The sequence below is a fragment of the Hydra vulgaris genome, chromosome 03 (genome assembly GCF_038396675.1).
Source record: "Hydra vulgaris chromosome 03, alternate assembly HydraT2T_AEP".
Taxonomy (NCBI): Eukaryota; Metazoa; Cnidaria; class Hydrozoa; order Anthoathecata; family Hydridae; genus Hydra; species Hydra vulgaris.
The window spans coordinates 29,522,187-29,541,183 of NC_088922.1; the positions used below are offsets into that span (position 1 = coordinate 29,522,187).

At 28.4% G+C, this 18,997-nt stretch overlaps 2 protein-coding genes across 2 annotated transcripts in view; one reads left to right on the forward strand and one right to left on the reverse strand.

The window, feature by feature from the left end:
* Positions 1–674, forward strand: part of LOC100208157 (rRNA N6-adenosine-methyltransferase ZCCHC4) — an 89,024-nt gene extending 88,350 nt beyond the window's left edge. Inside the window, exon 13 of the mRNA XM_065792900.1 lies at positions 568–674. Coding sequence (XP_065648972.1) covers positions 568–643 — 76 coding nt within the window. The 3' untranslated portion in view covers positions 644–674. The remainder of the gene's footprint in view (positions 1–567) is intronic.
* On the reverse strand, positions 413–10,877 carry LOC105845076 (uncharacterized protein PF3D7_1120600). The gene is made up of 5 exons (XM_065792899.1): positions 10,768–10,877; positions 9,794–10,631; positions 9,514–9,680; positions 1,106–8,828; positions 413–979 (listed from the first exon to the last, which is right to left on the reverse strand). The coding sequence occupies exons 2-5, from the start codon at positions 10,540–10,542 to the stop codon at positions 784–786; spliced, it is 8,835 nt and encodes a 2,944-aa protein (XP_065648971.1). The 5' UTR covers positions 10,543–10,631; positions 10,768–10,877; the 3' UTR covers positions 413–783.
* Positions 10,878–18,997: the final 8,120 nt, after the last annotated feature.

Genomic DNA, 18,997 nt, shown 5'->3' on the forward strand with positions numbered 1-18,997 from the left:
TATATATAGTATATATTATAGTATATATACATGTATGTATATACATATATGTATTATATACATATATATGTGTGTGTGTGTGTGCGTGTGTAATACATGCCTATTAGGCATATATTAGGAATGTTTCTACTATAGTAAATACCAGTATAGTTTAATAAATCTTTTAAATAAATTTTAACTTATTTCAAAGATTTTTTAGAGCTAGAACGTTTTAAACACAACTTTAGAAAAGTATGGTATGCAAAAACTACTTCCTGGTTGAGTAAAGCAGACTGTATTTTCGTTGAATGGAGACTCGTTTGTTTTAATATCCAAATGATGCGGCTTATATTTTTAACACCTTAACATATTTTTTTAAGATAATCTTTGGTTTAGTTTAAAAAAATGATTTTGGTAAATAATAAGCAGAATATTCTTACGAGTGCAATTTGTATTTAAATAAAAAATTTTAACAACTCCTTTATTTGAGGAATATTTGAGAATTTACTAAACTAATTACTAAATAATTTAATACATTGGTATATCAATTAATGTTATATTAATATTTAATTTTGTTTGGTTCTTTAGAATGATGGCTGAAAAAAAAAGGAAATCTTTGTTCAAAGGTGGAAATCGGAAGAAATTGTGTAAGGCTAAAATGTAAAATTATCGCCAAATAAATTTGATCATTTGAATATTGTCTTATTATCGCTCTTCTCTAAAAGCTTCAGAAACAAGAAAAAGAAAAGTTTGCGAATAAATTGGCTGCACTAATAAATTGAATCCTCTGCAAATAAAAAAAGTTTATTCGGCTTTTTCTTTTAAAATAGGTTGTTTGCTTTGCACTTCTTCGTTTTCTGCACCGTTGTTTTGAATATTATTTATTAATTTACACTCTTTGATATTAGTTCCTATTTTTGCATCTGTGTTTGTTATCTTTTCAGGCGGTGAACTGCTTTCTATTGAAACTTTTGGCAACGAATCTTCTAAGGAACAAAACCTATGTGAAATATTTGCTATTTAAAATATTTAATATTACATATTTGATAATAATTACATATTTAATAGGAGCTATATAGTAATTATATAGTAAACTTTCACTATATAGTAATTTATTATTACTTACGCGTTAGTAAAATCATCGTTGCTTTCCTCATCATCTGTTGTATATTCCGTTTCTGTTTCACTACAGGTGACATCTTGGTACATGTTTTTGCTATGATAATCGAAAATAGCTTCTCTGGGACCTAACGTGGATGGACAACTTGACGGCCGATCTATTTTATATGACTTTAAATCTTTTATAAATCTATCATGTTTCCTTTGTTGAATTTTCTGAAGTCTTCTTTTTTCTTCTAAAATCCATTCACTTTCATTTGTTGCCATGAGTTGTTTATTGCTGCGAACATTTCCTGATTCGTCAACAATACCAAGCGACTTTTCATGTTGATCAAAACTATCTTCGAGTCGAAATCTTTTGTTGGTCTTTGTAGTTGAGTTATTTATTTGGCTCTTAAATCCATTGCCGTGGTTTACAGCAACTGCTTCTACGCATGATATATTATTAAACGTATACGAGTTTTCACTATTATCGGAGTTAACTAAAGGTCTAACAGCTGATTTGGGAGGTATTTTTATTGAAGCATCAGATTTTACAGAAGAAATAGATAGTACTTCTTTTGTTGAATTGTGTTTGTTAGTGTAAAGGTTTTTGCCATACGATGTTTCACCTGGAAGATTTGATGGTGCTAGAGAATGGTAACCACAGTTGGTACTATTTTCTACTCTATATATGTTTGATTTCTCTTTGATTTTTTTTATATAATCGTTAATTTTTTGAGACCATTCGTTTTCATCTTGACTATCTTCGCTACCGTGTGTCAGCTCTTCTATAGGAGTATACTGATATGAAACAAGTCGCCCTTCTGTTTCGTTATTCTCCCATGCATTTTTTGTTAAATTAGGTAAAATCTCTGATGCGTTTTTTTCAGGAAGTGGTTCTGATACTGTTCTTATGCGGTGGGTTTTTGTTCCTAATATTGATCCCTTTTTGAACACCTTAGGAACATCGACATAAGAAAGTTCATTTTTATATGTTTTTCCAGGAGACTCAACTTGTATCTTTTTTTTTTTAGCGTATATTTGAGTGTAGGTAAAATATTTTTGTTGTTTCGATCGCTCTGAAAGTAAGTCGACATCGTATTTTGGTTTTTTGGAACTAATTTTGAACTTTGAATACGATTTCTTACTTGCTCTTTTATTTGAATTTTTAAATAAACTTTTTGTCAGATTGTTTTTTTCTGAGTGCACGTCATATTCTTTGATTTTATTTTGGTGGGATGTTTTTGTATTGATGTCAGATTCTATCCTTTTACTTTCATTATTAACAACATTAAAGGGTTTTTCTATATTGTTTATCGATACTAAGCATGCGTGTTTAGTGGAAGAATGAGGCTCTACACTTCTGCTGCGCATTACTATTTTTGAACTGTCAGGTTTCATTTTCATCGACATGCTTCTAGATAAACCCTTTTTTGGGGGTTCCAAACCAAGCTTTTTGTTTGAAGAAAAGTACTTTTTTGGAACCAATATTTTTCCTTTTTTTCGAAAATCGTTAAGTTTTATGTTCTTGTTTAAATCAAGAAAATCGTACTTTTTATCAGGATCCGATACAGTACCCGATTCATTATCTCCTGAAGACTTTGTTTTGTTATCAATTAATTCATTGACATTGAGATCAATTGCTTGTCTTTCATAACTTTTTTTGTCTTTTTTTTTAGCGTTTTCAATATCTACTATCCAAGCATAAGAGTGCAATTTTTTTGCATTATCAGTTTCAACAGTTTCAGAAATATTTGACCTGTTGTTTTTTTCGTTTAAAGTTAAACTGGTTATTTCTTTAACAGGAACAGAAGGAAGTTGGAGTTCTTTTTCATGAGAATTCAATATCAATTCAGTTACAATTGGATGATAAGGAAAACTTGCATTTGTATTTTTATTTTCTTTTTTAATATTTTCTTCGTCAAGTGTTAACATTAAATCTTTAGAATTATTTAAACTATTGTCCAATCGTTCAATATGACCTACATATGAGTGAATCGGACCAAGATTAGTTCGATAAATTGGACTTAAAGCTTCTCTGTTTTTAAGCAGTTCGGATAATATTTCTGATTTGGGAGTTGGTTCAAATGATTTTGAACGCAAGTGTTTTTTAGGTAACTTAGGTAATTTTCTAGATAAGTTGTATTCTTCAGACTCGCTTACGTCATTTTCGCTATTGTTTTGTTTATTTACGATTTCTTTTTCAGAAAACTCACTGACGTTTTGGTTAATGTTATTTTTAGGCATTTTATATTTTTGCCCGTTTTCTAAATGAAGTGGTTGTTTCCCATATTCTCTTGATCTTTTTTGAAATAAACTGTCAACTTGCTGATTTGCGTTATTTAAACTACTTTTTTCTCTAGTAACATATTTTGTTTTCAAAGGAATTAAAAAGGCATCCAAATTATCAATTTTTTCGCTTGAGTTTAAGTTCTCTATTTGTCGTTTTTGATCGGACCAACGACAGTTCGGTTTGTGCCAGTCTTTTTTACTATCAATAAACTTTGGTACTCTACTCCAGTCGATGTTAAACTGACTGTTCTCATTACAGCCAACCTTTTGCAAAAGTGGTTTCTGCCCATTATCAAAAATTTTTGTTTTGTCTTTTAAATTTTCATTACATTTTTCATAATCTATTTCGGTTATCATACTGTTGTTTACATCTTGATTGTATCTTCGATATTTCATCTCTGCTTTAATATCATCGTTTATGTTTTCATTGTATCTTCCATATTTTAACTCAACTTTTGCAATCTCATTTTTATCTTCATTGTGTCTCATATATTTTTTTTGGTTTTTCAAAAGAGTTGGTGTGCCAGTAGTGTTTAAGGATATACGTAATTCATTTGCCTTATTTATTTTTTGGCGATCATTTAAATCTGTTGTTAGTTTGGTACCTTTCAGTTTGTCAAAAAACTGTCTTCTTATATCCCCGTTATTTTCTTGAGAAAACTGTCTTTTATCCCCGTTATTTTCTTGAGATAATTTTTCTTTTTCATTTAAAGAATCAAAGTAGTTGTAAATCGGATTTGCCTTATCCGCAACTGGAATTGAGCTTTTTTCTTTCTCCCTAGACTCACTTTGTTTATCAAGTTTTATTTTATGTTGATTCTCGTTTAGAATAAAATTTTTTATTGGATTTTGATCAGTAATTCTTGAATCTCTTTTAATTACAGTTGGTTTTTGTTTTTCAAGCAATTTGTTTCTATTAAAAGCAGCGCTATTTGATATATTTTTATGTTCAACTATTTCCTTATTACGTTCATCTTTCTTGTCTCCTCCTTTAGCAAAACTGCGCACTTTGTTTGTAACAACTCTTGCATCAGGTTTTTTATTTGTTCCAATATTTCCATTAGAAGTTCTCATAACGCGATATGCGATTGGTCTTGTACTCATACTTGAAACGGTTGTACTTATATTACTATTAATTAGAGACTTGTTTTCTTCTATTAGGAGATTATTAGAAAATATTTCAATTTCTGGACTGCATGACGATGTTTGGTATTGATAACGAAGGGGCTGGTCATCTTTTATTTTGTGGTGATTTGATTTGTGTATATTAATCATATCCGAAGTTTGTATGCTATTTCCATAATATTTTTCTGAAGCTGTTTTCTGGAAAGGCTTATTGCCTTTCTTCTCAGCGCTATTTGTTAATTTATCGTTAAATACATTTTCTGAAATCGTTTTATTTCTAATTTTCGAATTGATTTTTATAGAATGTGATTTTATTGAGTTTACTCCAAATGAGTTTCTCGTTTGTGTTTTTTCGCCTAATAAAGTTTTTTGTTCAACTTCATCATAAAGATTATCGTTATTTTTGCCGTCTGATGACGTTTTTAGAGGGCTATAAGATTTTATCTTTGGTTGCGAACTATTTTTTGTTTTAACCATCTCATTTGGATTCAATTTATTCTTCTGCTCAACTAGCTTTACGGTTCTGCCAAATGCTATTTGAGTTTTAGGATGTTTTTTTTTCTTTGCGTATTCAAACGAGTTGTTATTATTTTCTTTCTGAATTCTTGATTTAATAGGTTCTTTTTCAAAACTGGTATTAGAATTGAAACGATCTTCTCTCACAATATTGGTTTGATAAATGGGTCGGCGCTTGTACAATTCATCTTTCCAACACTTTGAATCATCGCAGTAGTATTCAATTGTTTCGTGTATATCATTTTCTACTTCCTTCTCATTACGAATGTTTAAAATATTGTTTGCTGGAGCATTAACTTTTGATGCAAGTTTTGAACAATTTTTGTGTGAAGATTTCAAAGGGCTTGGAGGATACATATCTTTTTTAAAATTATCTTGAGTATTGTCATTTTTTTTGGATAATTCATCATTGTTTGGCGTTTTTTTATAAAGCGTTTCTATTTGAAAAGAATTATTTTCATCTGCACTTTTTTTTTCAACTTTTCCAAAACCATTATCAAACGAATGAGCATAATTTTTAAGACTTTCTTGTTTCAATTTACTTATTTCTCTTACCGAAGAGATTTCTTCGTTCATTGGAAAGTTCATTGGTTGGTATAAGTTGGTATCATTTTTTGATGAAAAATTAGTTTCTGCCGAAGTTTGTGTTTGCTTAACTTGTTTGCAGCTTTTCGCACTTTCTATTTCAGTTAAATCTGGATTTTTTTCCTCTCTTTTTTCAAAACGTTCTTTGTCATTTTTTAAAATTAATGCTTTTTTTGTAGGTTCTGTGTTTTCCATAACTGCTGTTTCATAGTTATCCTTGTTAGATAGTGTTTGCAAAATAGGATTTTTTTCTCCCTGTTTTTCATTAGTTTTTTTTAGAAGTACTTCTTCGTGTTTTGTTTCCGATATAATTTCTTTTGGTTTAAGTTTATTCTTTTCATTTATTTTTATTTCTTCTTTGGTTTCATCTGATGTCTTTACTTTCACGGCCTTTTTATCTTCATAGAAAGTCTTTTTTTTATATTCTTCAACCCTTTTTACAGCATATTCACCTGATGTTTTAAGATTATCTTCTATAGATTTTTGTTTATTATCCTGGTTTTCTTCAACGAATGTTTTATCTTTATTCTTTACAGACTTCCGTTTTATTTCCTGGTTTTCCTCACTTGATAAACCTAAAACATCAGCTTTAAGTTTAATTTCTACAGGCTTTTGTTTATAATCATAGCTTTCTTCAACTAATGTTTTTTGTTTATGATCTACAAGCTTTTGTTTTATTTCATGGTTTTCTTCAGTTAATGTTTTATGCTTATCTTCTCCAGTTGTCTGTTTTACGTCCTGGTTATCTTCTCCAGTTGTCCCTTTTACGTCCTGGTTAAATTTATCTGATAAATTTAAAACTTCAGCTTTAAGTTTATCTTCTAATAGGTTTTGTTTATTATCATGGTTTTCTTTAGCTGATGGTCTATGTTTATCCTCTACAGGATTTCGTTTTACTTCCTGTTTTTTTTCGACTAATGTTTTAGGTTTACCTGTATCAGAGTTTTGTTTTATTTCTTGTTTATCTTCATTTAGTTTTTTTTGTTTATCTACTGCACTTAATGATTTATGTTTATCTTTTACAAGTTGTATTTCACATTTATCTTCATTTGGTATTTCAGTTCTATCTTCTCCAGGTTTAGGCTTGATTATTTGATTCTCTTGAGGTTTTTGTTTTCCAAAAATTTTTTCAAAAAAACCAATTGCATTTGAAGTTTTTTCAAACTTATTAGGAATAGAGTTTAACGATGCGACAACGTTTTCATTTTTTCCTTTTTCTTTGTTTTCTATGACATCAAAGTTTTTCACATTTGAATATTTAGAATTAACATCCTCAGATTTATTTCCTCTTTTACTAATGTTTGTGTCATCTTGTGTCATTATGTCTTTTCCATCTAATAATAGGTTTGTGCTTGGTAAGTTATGGTCTTCTTCAGAATTTTTTTTAACAAGTTTTTTTTGAGTTCCATTCTCTTTTGCACTTTCAAACTTACTTGGTTGCTTAATTTCCTGTTTGTTTGTTCCATATAATTCATTTTTTACTGTTACAGAGTCTCTTTGAAAAAATTCTTCATTTAGACTTCCGTCATTAAAATCTTTCTTGTCAACATCTGTATCATCTATTTCATTAGTAACATTGGAAGCCTTTTTTTTAAAATGTTTTTTGTCTTTTTTTTGTTTTCTTTCTTGAGGCGGAGTTGCAAACATTTCCCCTTCGCTGTCCATAACTTCTTTCCAATAATACCCTTCATTATGCTGTGTTTCACTGTTTTCTGATGTACTTGAACGAATTGGAATTTTAACTTCTTTTTCAACTTTATTTTTTTTGTTTTGAATAGGATATAAAAGTTCATTTTGATCAATTTGTTCATTTTCGTCATGGCTCTTACTACATTTTGTAGTCAATTGCTTATGGGAGGGAGATTTTAAATTTTCTGAACCGCTGTAGTTTTGTGAATAGTTTTTATTTCTTTCGTGTAATTCTCCAAAATCATCGTTTTGTTTATAAAATATAAGTTTTTTCTTATCTTCTAAAAATCCCAATGATTCTGTGTTCTTTGGTAAAGAAGATTTTGTCAGAAAAATTGGTTCTCTTTCTGCTGATGATGCTAAACCATTCAACGAGTTTGTACTCAATGATGATGATGATGGAAGTGGTTCTCTATTGGATAATGACGATGATGGAAGTGATTCTCTATTGGATATTGATCCTGTACTATTATTTAAATTACCAGAACTTTTTTTTAAATTTGATTTTAGAGGCAAATTTGAATCTTTGTTTATTAACGAGTCTGCGCTTTTGTTTAAAGATCCCGAATTTTTTTTGAATGGTGAAACGAAACCTTTTCTTTCTGATCCACCTTTAAAGATTTTTAAAGAAGGATCTGAAAGAAAATTTGCTTGTTTTTTTAAAGAACTTCTGCTGTTGCTTGACAATTCTAAGCTTTTATTTGCAACCCCTAAGTTTTTATTTAAAGATCCACTACTTGAGATGTTTAATGATCCGGTACTTGCATTAACTCCCTTTTTACTTAATGAGTGAGAAGGAAAACTTGACTTTCTTAACAAAAATGAAGTGGGCTCACATTCAATCTTTCTATCTTTACATTCATCATCATCTTGCATTTTTTTATCAAATTTATTTTTTCCAATCCTTTTTTTTTCATATTCAATGTCTGGTAAATTATCTCCGCAAAACTGTAAGTCAATGGGTTTTTTTTCTGCTTTTTGACAGCTGCTTTTAATATTAATTTCTTCCTCTTTTTTTTCATCCTTGACATTAAATCTTGGTGTATCTAAAGTATTATGCTTTAAATCTTTTGAATGAATTACTATTGTTTCAGGAAAGTTATGAATTTTGCCATTTTGAGATGGGCTCCTCTCCATTTCTTTTTCTGAAGTTTTCAATACTTCATTATCGTCCGACTTATTTAAATTTCGACTATTCTTATCATTTTGTTTTTCATCAATGAATGTAGATTTACTTTTTTCATAGTTTTGGTTTTTATTTTTTCCGTTTTTTGGTACGTGACGATTATCAACATAAATTTCATCGTCGCCATCAAAACTTGCAAACATTTTTTCATTATCAACAGCAGTATTGATTTCATCTTCTAAATAAGGTTTAATATTCTTTTCGCTGTTTGGTATTTCGCTAGTTTTTTGTATGACTTTCTGATGCAAGTTTTGCCTAAACGTATCTCGTTCCACCGTCTTGACTAGTTGAAGACAATACTGTGTTTTTTTTCGATCATACACGTCTTTAGACTTTTCATCTAATTCAGCTTCTCCTTTAAAAAAGAAAAATAATAACTCATACAAGTGGCTGATTATTAAAGTCTCCCCTTCAAAGCTATACAAATTCCTTAGAAGGAGAGACTTATCAAGAGCTCCTAATTTCGAACTAAATAAAAACTTATGACTTTATGCCCAATCTCCTCTCACTTAACGGTCATAATTTTCCCAACTGAGCGTCAAGCTTGCATATTTAACACCATTTTTTGTGAGTCATAACTCCCTTTATTAAGAAAATATGAAACGTTGTAATTTTATCAAACAGTTTACCTGTTAAACAGGAAATCTTTGTGAATTATTTAACCTTACAAGTCTTATTATATTAATTTTATTTTCTCTTAAATTATATTTTGTTTCTCTTCATTTTAATATCATGCAAAAGTTAACCAAGATTTTTCTAAAGATCCCAATGGTTTAAAGGCGTTTTATTTCTGCAAGAGTAAACTACCTCAAATAATCAGCCTTTAGACGTTTAAGTAAATGTGTAAAATACGAATAAAATTGTAACTTGCCAAGAACATTTGGATTTATATACTACAATATCTTATTATCTGATTTATAGAAACTTAAAGAAAAAAAGCAATAATGGGTAGGCAAGGTTATAAAACGATTAATTGAACTAGTAAAAAGCTATTGTTTGATTGAATAATAATGTATGAATTAATGAAAAAAAGTAAATACCTTTATTCTGCATTGTTCCTATGATAACAGGCAAATCTATATGTATTTCGCTGCCCATTTCTTCGTACATCCCTACTCGAACTATGTAGTCAACTCTGATATCATCATTTCTAGTTATAGTTGGTCCAACTGCTGGAATTTTTAATTCTTTATTAGTCCATACAAGCCTGAAAAAAAGCTTTATAATTAATTGGTATATCTCATTTGTATATTAACACTTGACCTTAACACTTTTTTTAAAAGAAATTTTTAAAATATTTAAAAAAAAGTTATTACGTACTTTCCATACGGTCCCAATCGACTTTCATGCAAACTAGTTGTATCTATCATGAAAGTACTTGCCCCGCAAAGTGATTTGCAGCAAGTTCGCCTTATCAACTTGGCGTAAACTTCTTTCATTATTTTTGATGACTTATTATGAGCAATTGTGTTAATAAAAACACTCTGCCCTTGAACATACTGTGATTGGTTTAAATAACTCTCCAGAGATAACGATCCGCAAGGAACCAATCCTGCTCGAACGTTTTTTTCTTTATATGAACCTGGTTGAAATGCTAACTCTGGTCGATCAGGATCTATAAGCTCGTTGATAACAATGTTAAATTTTTTAATTTTATCGCGTTTTTTTGGTCGGCAAAGAATTGCCTTCAGAAAGTATCTAGCATACCCAAGATTTTTGTCTGGTGGACTCTTAAAGGAAACAGGAAGATTATGAGGTATATTAAACTCGAAATCGTAAACAAACCTACCGCGATCGTGAACTAATGATTTTTCATTATTTTCTGCAAATCCAAATACAAGCAATCCTACATCAATAAGTATCTTCTTTTTTCCATCTTGTTTAGCTTCAGGCCTTGCAGATTGAATAAGCCATTGGCCTTCTCCATCACCACACAATATGATTTTTAATGATTTTATTGGTATTGCTTTTTCAAAACAAAGATAAAGTTCACCTTTTAAAATCTCCCCTGGTAGAAACGCAAGTTTATTTTTTTTTGTTAAAATAGTAAACTCTTTGACATTCCTCATCTTCCGTTTGTATTGATCACATGGTTAAAATCATTACCCTTTTTCGCGCTGCAATCCAACAGCTGAATAGTAGATCAACATAATTTTACCTGAATAAAAAAGATACTTTAAATTTATACTTTTTTATAGCCTTTTTATTTTTATTGTATACACAAAAGATAAGGGAAAATCATTATCTAAACTTTTCATAAACTTTGCTTTAAAAATATGCAAATAATATTTTACCTAACTCTGATAAAGCAAAGCCAAATAGCCGCGAATCTCACTCATCAGGCAATTCATTTTTTAGATTTTTTAAAAAACCTACCGGGGGTTCTCATGAAATTTAAAAATTCTCATAATTAGTTACATTCTCTTGAGTAAAACAAAATAGGATTCCTAAGAAAATAACACAAAAAAAAAGAGTTTTTAAAAATTGCAAATTTTGATAGTGAAAAAGAAACAACAGTCGAAATTGGCTAATGAAAAAGAAACAACATTTGAAATAAATAATGGGGAAAAAAAGTATTGTACCTCCTAAAGGAAAATAATCTTATTTTGGTCTTAATAATTTTAGTCATTACATAACTATTACAAAATACAACTTTGGGGGAAAACGAGTCCTGTATGACCAAAAGCCTTAAAGGAACTAAATTCAATTACTTCAATTTGCTCAAAATAAAAGTAAACTAACATACAATGGTAGGTTAAATGTTTAAAAATGTTCAAAAAGAAAAAACGTTTCTTTTATTTTCTTAAAGAAATATATGTAGAATTATTTTTTTTATTTGCTTTTTTTTTATTTGCTTATTTAAAAATGGATCTTGCATAAAAACAAAACTTTAAGCTAGTCCCCCGTATTTGACACTCTATTACTGTAGGTCGCACTATTCATGTTTGAAATCAAATGTTAATGGTATTCGAGCTTGCATTTAAACGTCATAATGTTTTCTCAGTTAAACTAAAATCGAAATTAATCTGTATTGATTCAATTTATCATATTTTATATTTATTATAAAAGACGCAAGTGCAAAATTAAATTTTTATTTTTCAATTTTTTGTATAAAAAATTTTTATTCGTGTAAAGTTTTTATTTATTCATGTAATATCTAAAAATATTTATTTACGTATATTTATATTTGAAAATATTTATATAAAATTTGAAAATATTTAATAATCTAAAATTAGAAAATATAAACACTAAAAGAATTAATATCATAAACAATGTTTGCTAAAATAATAAGACCAAAATTTAATAAAATTTATATAGCTAACATAATAGATGAATAATCATTTATATGTTCATACAACTTACTGCAAAACTGATCAACTAAGATCAAATGTATTAGAAATGTTAGTTTATTTACGAAAAGTTACTTTATTATGAACATACAAAATATGAACATACAAAATGTTTTAAATGAACTTTTTGTAATGAATTTTTATTATTTTTTGTTTTTACGTAATTTTCACTAATAAACAACTAATTTTCACTAATAAACAAAACAAAAAAGATCAAAAATTTCCATCGCAGAGCCTTAAGTTAAATGAAAATCAAAAAAAGAATTAAGTTTAAGGAAAATCGCCGCGTAAAAGAGCTTAAGATTTCGTTAAGATTACGTCAGTTTTTTAAATCAATTTAGCGTCGCGTATTTTATGGACGATCCCTTACTAGAAATGGTGATGTTTTTTAGATTTAACACGAAGAATTATTGTGGTGGATTTTAAAAAAACAATTTACTACAATAAAAGAATTATTATTATAGTTGTAACCGTAAAATATAAATATAATGTGTATATATAGCGAGTAGAAAAAACATAGTGATATTTATAGTTGTTTATAGTGTTAAACAACTAATTTTATAAATATTTTTTTCAAAATTTTTCAAATTTTTTCCACAACCAAAAGTCTTTTCTCCTTTAAAAAAAGTACGGTAGAGTAGAAAGTTACTAGCTCGAGTAATTTGTTCCAGAGTTTTGCTGATCTATTAATTATATTATTAGATTATATAGCTGATAAAAATAAATTAAATGAGACGAAAAGCAATTTTATCAGCAAGTTTTATAATCATTTATTAATGTAATTAAAAAGTAAATAATTTTAAAAACATCGAGAACTGAATCAATTTGTTTTCGATCATTGCTTTAATCAATAATTAAACGTTGTTTTTAACTCGAAATCAGGCATGGGCATCGATATTGCGGCTAATCATACAAGTTTTCTTGACTAATATGGTACTGCATAGATAAGTTTTTATTAGTTTTAGCTGTCTATATGACAATTAAGTGACAGTTTGACCAGGAAGTATCTAAGCGACGCCAAATAAAAAAGGGAAAAAAAAAAAAAACTTTGACTGATAATATATGAAAAACTGATATTATAAGGGTGCCATCAAGGTTTTTGTGATAGCCTTCACGCCAAGGCGGTGTGAAGGCTATCAGCGTCCCTGAATAGGCTTCCTGCGAGTGTTTTTACACAAAAAAATTATTTTTTATTTAACGTTTTCTAGATCACTGGTAAAAAAAATCCTTAAAAAATGTTTTAGAATGAACCAACCAACCCCTTCGTTTTTATGACAAAATTATATTTTTATTATAGTCTTTTAATTAACCCAGCTAGCACACTTACATTGGGTCAACGCATGTGAAACCATCGAGAAAACCTCGTCGGCTGTTCTTTCCGATGCAAAAGGAACGTTGATCCAATGTCATTTGTTTAATGATAAAATTAATACAGACGGAACTAAAAATAGCTTGCACCTCCAACATATGTAAAAACATCGCAAAAAGTTGATTGTTTTTATGTATATAAGCAGCCGTGGCGCAGTGGTTAGAGCATTGGACTCGTAACTCAAGTGTTCCAAGTTCGATCCCGCTCGAAGCACTTAAAACGTTATCGGTAAAGTTAGAAACGGAGAGCCAACTTATTAAATGCTAATCTCCATGTGACGGTGTTCTGTGACAAGAACATTAGGACTTCTTAGAGTACCTTATAAAAAAAAATAAAAAAAAATTCAACGTTGAATCAATGTAAATACAACGTTGCTTAAAAGTATAATATAACATTGCATCAATATAGAATAATAACTTTGCCGACTATAAACAAAAGTTTCGCCAACATTGTTTTGTTGTTGGCGACGTCGTATTTGTAACCATGATATAAAAACAACGCTGTTGTTTTTGTATCATGGACCGATGTTGGGCCAACGAAACGACATTGTTCTAATGTTTTAACAACGTATGCATGCTAGTTGGGAAGGTAATTCTGATAATTAGGCCACAAACAGTTAACAACAAGAGACAGTCTGGGTAGAAGAAAAATATTATTTGATATGTAGGCAATATAAAACACAAAAATATTGCATCTTTTTATGTTTTATATTTGCTTTGCAATCGCTATGTTTCAAGAGGACATTCAATTACATTTATGGGCAGACCCCCTACTGGGGCTGTTACCATCTACACTTTTGACAAACCATGCTAGCCTACTCAACTAATTTTAAGAAAACGAAGGTGCTAAATATAAACTTAAGTTAGTTGTTGCTATCGACTGTTGCTATGGTAATTCGGCCGTCGACGCAGAGACACGGGGCTACTAATTTTAGTTAAAAAAACTACAACTTTTTAAAAAAAATTATGCATAGTTAATAAATAGTAAAATATATTTTATAACAAGAAAATGTCATGAAATTTTGGCACCCATTTCCTGAATTTGTAACACACTCATGTTATTATTACACTTTTTAATGAGCCTAAATATCTACATTCAAACAGCATACAATGACGAAATTAAAGATGAATTTTATGAGAAAGGCATATTTTATTAGTTATCTGATACAATTTCCCTTTTTTTTCATTACACTAGGTTATACCGTCCCCCCATCTCACCTATAGGTTATACCGTCTCCTACCTGATACATTTTCGCCTTTCCTTTTTTTTACACTGGGTTATACCGTCCCCTATACCTACGTGCATACTTTATTGTCACACTAAACCACTTTTTTTTACAAAATTTTTACAAAATACAAAATTGATCTTTGAAAATCTTGTTGTGAAAATCTTATCTTCTAAAAATTAGATTAAATATTTTTTAATATCAAAATATTATAAAAATATTTTGTTAAACTATTAACAAAAATAAATGAGAGTATCAACTATAAAGAACTAACAAATAAGCTTAGATTATAACAGTTAAAAACTATGTTCTGAAGATCTAATAATACTGGTATCTAAATTAACCAAGGAAGCACTAACAGACACAATTTATTGCAAATTGAAAGCGTTTCATTCATTATTTCATCTTTAATACTTTTTACTGTTTGAAAAGGCAAAATTCCCTTTAAACTTGTATACCTATTTTGAATGAGTCCTATAACACGTTCTATATGGATACGAACAGATGCAATTTTTCTTGTGTTCTCTACATCACCTGAAGACAATTGATCTTTTCCTTTAGGGTAAGCAGAAACATTTTCAGTTCAGCTCCTGATCAGCAGCAAAATCATCAGCTAAAGTAAAACCACGATCAGCAAAAAGTTGATATCCAGACATGTGGTATTAACATAAATGAAAGTTTGACTCTCTGACAATTTGGTTGAATGATACTCTACCTCCCCAACATTGTGATAAAAAATTAACTGCTCTAAGGGGTGTACAAGATATCATGACTTTTTGTACTGACTGTAACATTTTGCTCTTGCTAATAAGCACCATGGAGATTCAATAAAAATTTCAAAGCAATCAATTATGCATGTTAGTCAGGGAAACTTTGCTTTAAAAACAGGTGGTATTTTTTTATAAATATCAGTTCGGTCTTGCATTTTTATGTGAAAATTTAGATTTAAATACATAACATCAACCCACTTCCAAAAAAGCCAATCGCTGTAGTCTTACTAATGTCACATATATTATATATTACTTACATATATATTACTTACATATATATTACTTACTAATGTCACATATATGAGCAAGCATTGCAAAAGTAATTTAATTTTATCAAAGTCAACAATATTTGATCATTCAATTTGTTGCAATAATTCTTTTGATGTTTGCATAAATAATCAATCACTAACAAAATAATAGAGAAATATCATCTTGAAGGTCATCAACTGGAGGAGTTAACAAGCTTGGTATGCATACAAAATCTATTGATTCATCTTTCAACTCTCTCTTTGTATTGAAATCAGGTTTTAGTTAAAATATTTTTATTGAAGCTAAAAAAAAAAAAAAATAGGTAAAAAAAGTTATTGTTTGATGTATTTCTAAAAACATTAAAGATATATTTAATTTAAATTTATTAAAAAATGGAAATGTAAAATACTACTAGTATATAAATATTAAAAAGTACTATGTAATACTGTTATATAAATAATTTTAATATAAAAAAATTTTTAAATTAGTTTATTAAATAAAATTTTATTAAACACAGTTACTGTGTTGTATTATGACATAATACAACTTAATAAATAATTGTTGCTACAATATAATTTATGTTGTATTATGTTGTAGCCACAATTGGGATATGTGACAGATATCTTAATTATGGCATCAATATAAAATAGGTTATATATTTTTATACAACTTCTATTTTGTCTTTTAAATAAATTTTACGTAGATTTTGTCAATTGTTTACTTAAATTAATCATTTTATAGACCAAATAACTAACTATATAGTATGTGTTATGAAAAATATTTTTTATAAAAAAAATGTTATAAAATTTTAATTTTAATCAATGTAATAATTATAATCACTATATTTCATTAACTTGTTTAGCTAACTTTTTGTACCTTCATTTATATCTGTCAAACCCTGTATATTTAAAAGACGATTTTTGCATCTTAAACTTGTATTTGTGGTGGAAAACTGATGGAATAAAAATCGGGATCATTGATAACATTACCTTTTTTTACCTATAAATATTATATTTAAAACTTTAGAATAAAATATATATGTATATATATATATATATATATATATATATATATATATATATATATATATATATATATATATGTATGTGTGTATGTATATATGTGTATATATATACATTATATATATAAACATATATATATATATATATGTATATATATATATATATATATATAATATATATATATATATATATATATATATATATATATATATATATATATATATATATATATATGTATATAGATATGTATATATGTATATAGATATGTGTATATATATATATATATATATATATATATATATATATATATATATATATATAATATATATATATATATATATATATATATATATATATATATATATAATATTTTTTATAATACCAAGAAAAATTAAATTTAAAAAATGAAATTTTTTAAAATAAGTATTTCTGTTTTCGATTAGTGATATGTATATAGTTTAGTGATATTATTTTTATAAACCATCTGAAACATTCAGGTATTTATGAGTGACACAAAGTTTCTTTGTAGTTGCAAAGTACTTTGTAACTAAACTTTTATATAAAAAGTACTTTTTACACTCATAAATAAGGTAATAGAAGTTTATTTTAAATTTACTAATAACTAATAAAAAAAACAGATAATCATAAACCAAAGTAGAGGACTGCAAAAAAACTTTTTTCTATCCAATCGCAACAGAGAGTCATCTCAGGATATAGCTGATATAGTGTTTGGAAGCTATTTACTGAGATAACTCTCTATTGCGATTGGATAAAAAAATTCATTACAATTACTCAAAATATATCCATATCCATAATATATCATATACAATACAAATTCGCTGCCAATACTTGTCTCGCGAAACGGCAAACGAAAAGAACTTGTTTCGGAATAATAAGTTTTAAACCAATCAAAATCGGGAGTCATCTCAGGAAATAACTAATCCTCATTCGGCAATCTCAGTCATATTATTCAAATATAAAATAAAAACCGTTATAAAAAATACAAACTTAGCGTTGCAACGGCATCTGACGTCAAGTGTACGTGATCCGATATCTTTTAATTATGTTCCACTTAATCATAGGCATGTTACCTGCGCCTTTGTGTTTCCAGATTTCTTTGGGAAGTTCTGTATCATTTCTCTATGTGATTGCATTAAATGATTTAAGGTGGTTTGCAAATCTGAGCTTGAATGCGTTTTCACTGATACCGATGTAAGATTTTTCCGTAAGACTGGGATTAGGTGATGATAAAGTGGCTTTTTTGATAGACATTCAAAGATAATCTATGTTCAATTGAGGTTGGTAATTGTTTTAAAATGCTTGGTGGATGGTTGGAACTGGCATGGATATAATTTAGCGTACTATCAGGTTTATGGTAAGGTTGAAAAGTGCAGTTATTAAGATCAAATGTAACATCAAGGTAGTTAACAACTTTCATATTAGATTGAATGGAAATACAGAGGTTGTATTGTTTAAATATTTGGGTAAAATGCTTCCTATTTTTTTCCATTTTTAGACCGCTTGCGTTTTTAAACACGGCTAGCCCATCATCTCTATATAATCCAAAATTAAATTTTTTATAAAATTGCGAAATCCAGAAGAGAAGAAAAATACCTACTAACTCACACACTTCCGCTCCATCAAATGCACCCATGGTAACATCAAACAAACCACTCGATTTCTTAATCCAAACTTGATCATTGGGAAATAATAAAGACTTACGCGCGTGGAGAATTAAAGATTTATGATCAGCATCAATGGAAACGTATTGTTCTGCAAAGTTTATAGAATCGATAAGTAGCTTTTCATTTATAGAAGGGTAAAAGCCAACGATGTCGAAAATAAGGAATTTATAAAAATGTTTGTCATTGAAGTTTTTGAACCAATTTATTACATTTTGTGTACTATTCCACTGATTTAGTTGCAAAATATTTCTTAGGTTGGTGATAATATCTGATAAAATATGCTTACTTATTCTACCAACTTCATTCTTAGCTGGGTTAATTAGACGAACAGTAGGGTTATTTAAAAAATTAGGTTTATGGTCTTTTAATGTAATGAAACAGTTTGAAGAACTGTTTATATTGATTTTTTAAAAACGTCATGATTCTTTAGAAAAGTTTTTCCTTCTTTATTAATGTGATCTTTTATAATAGGGTTGGTTTTTTTATAGTTAGATGTAGTAGCGTTCATTCACAACCAACAAATTTTGCGCAACAAACTCACCACTAATGATATAAATTGCAACTGCATTAAAATTAAATAAATTATCAAAAGACGAATACAATAAGTTGTTAATGAACTTTGCATCAGTGAAAAATATTTTATTATGAATTTTGATAGTGGTTTACTAAAGTGAATTGGTTTCTGCTTGTAGGCATAGGAAAAAATTTTTACTTTCTAACTTTAATTCTGGCGATTAGCAAATATCGGATCACGTACACTTGACGTCAGATGCCGTTGCAACGCTAAATTTGTATTTTTTATAACGGTTTTTATTTTATATTTGAATGATATGGCTGATGATTGCCGAATGGCA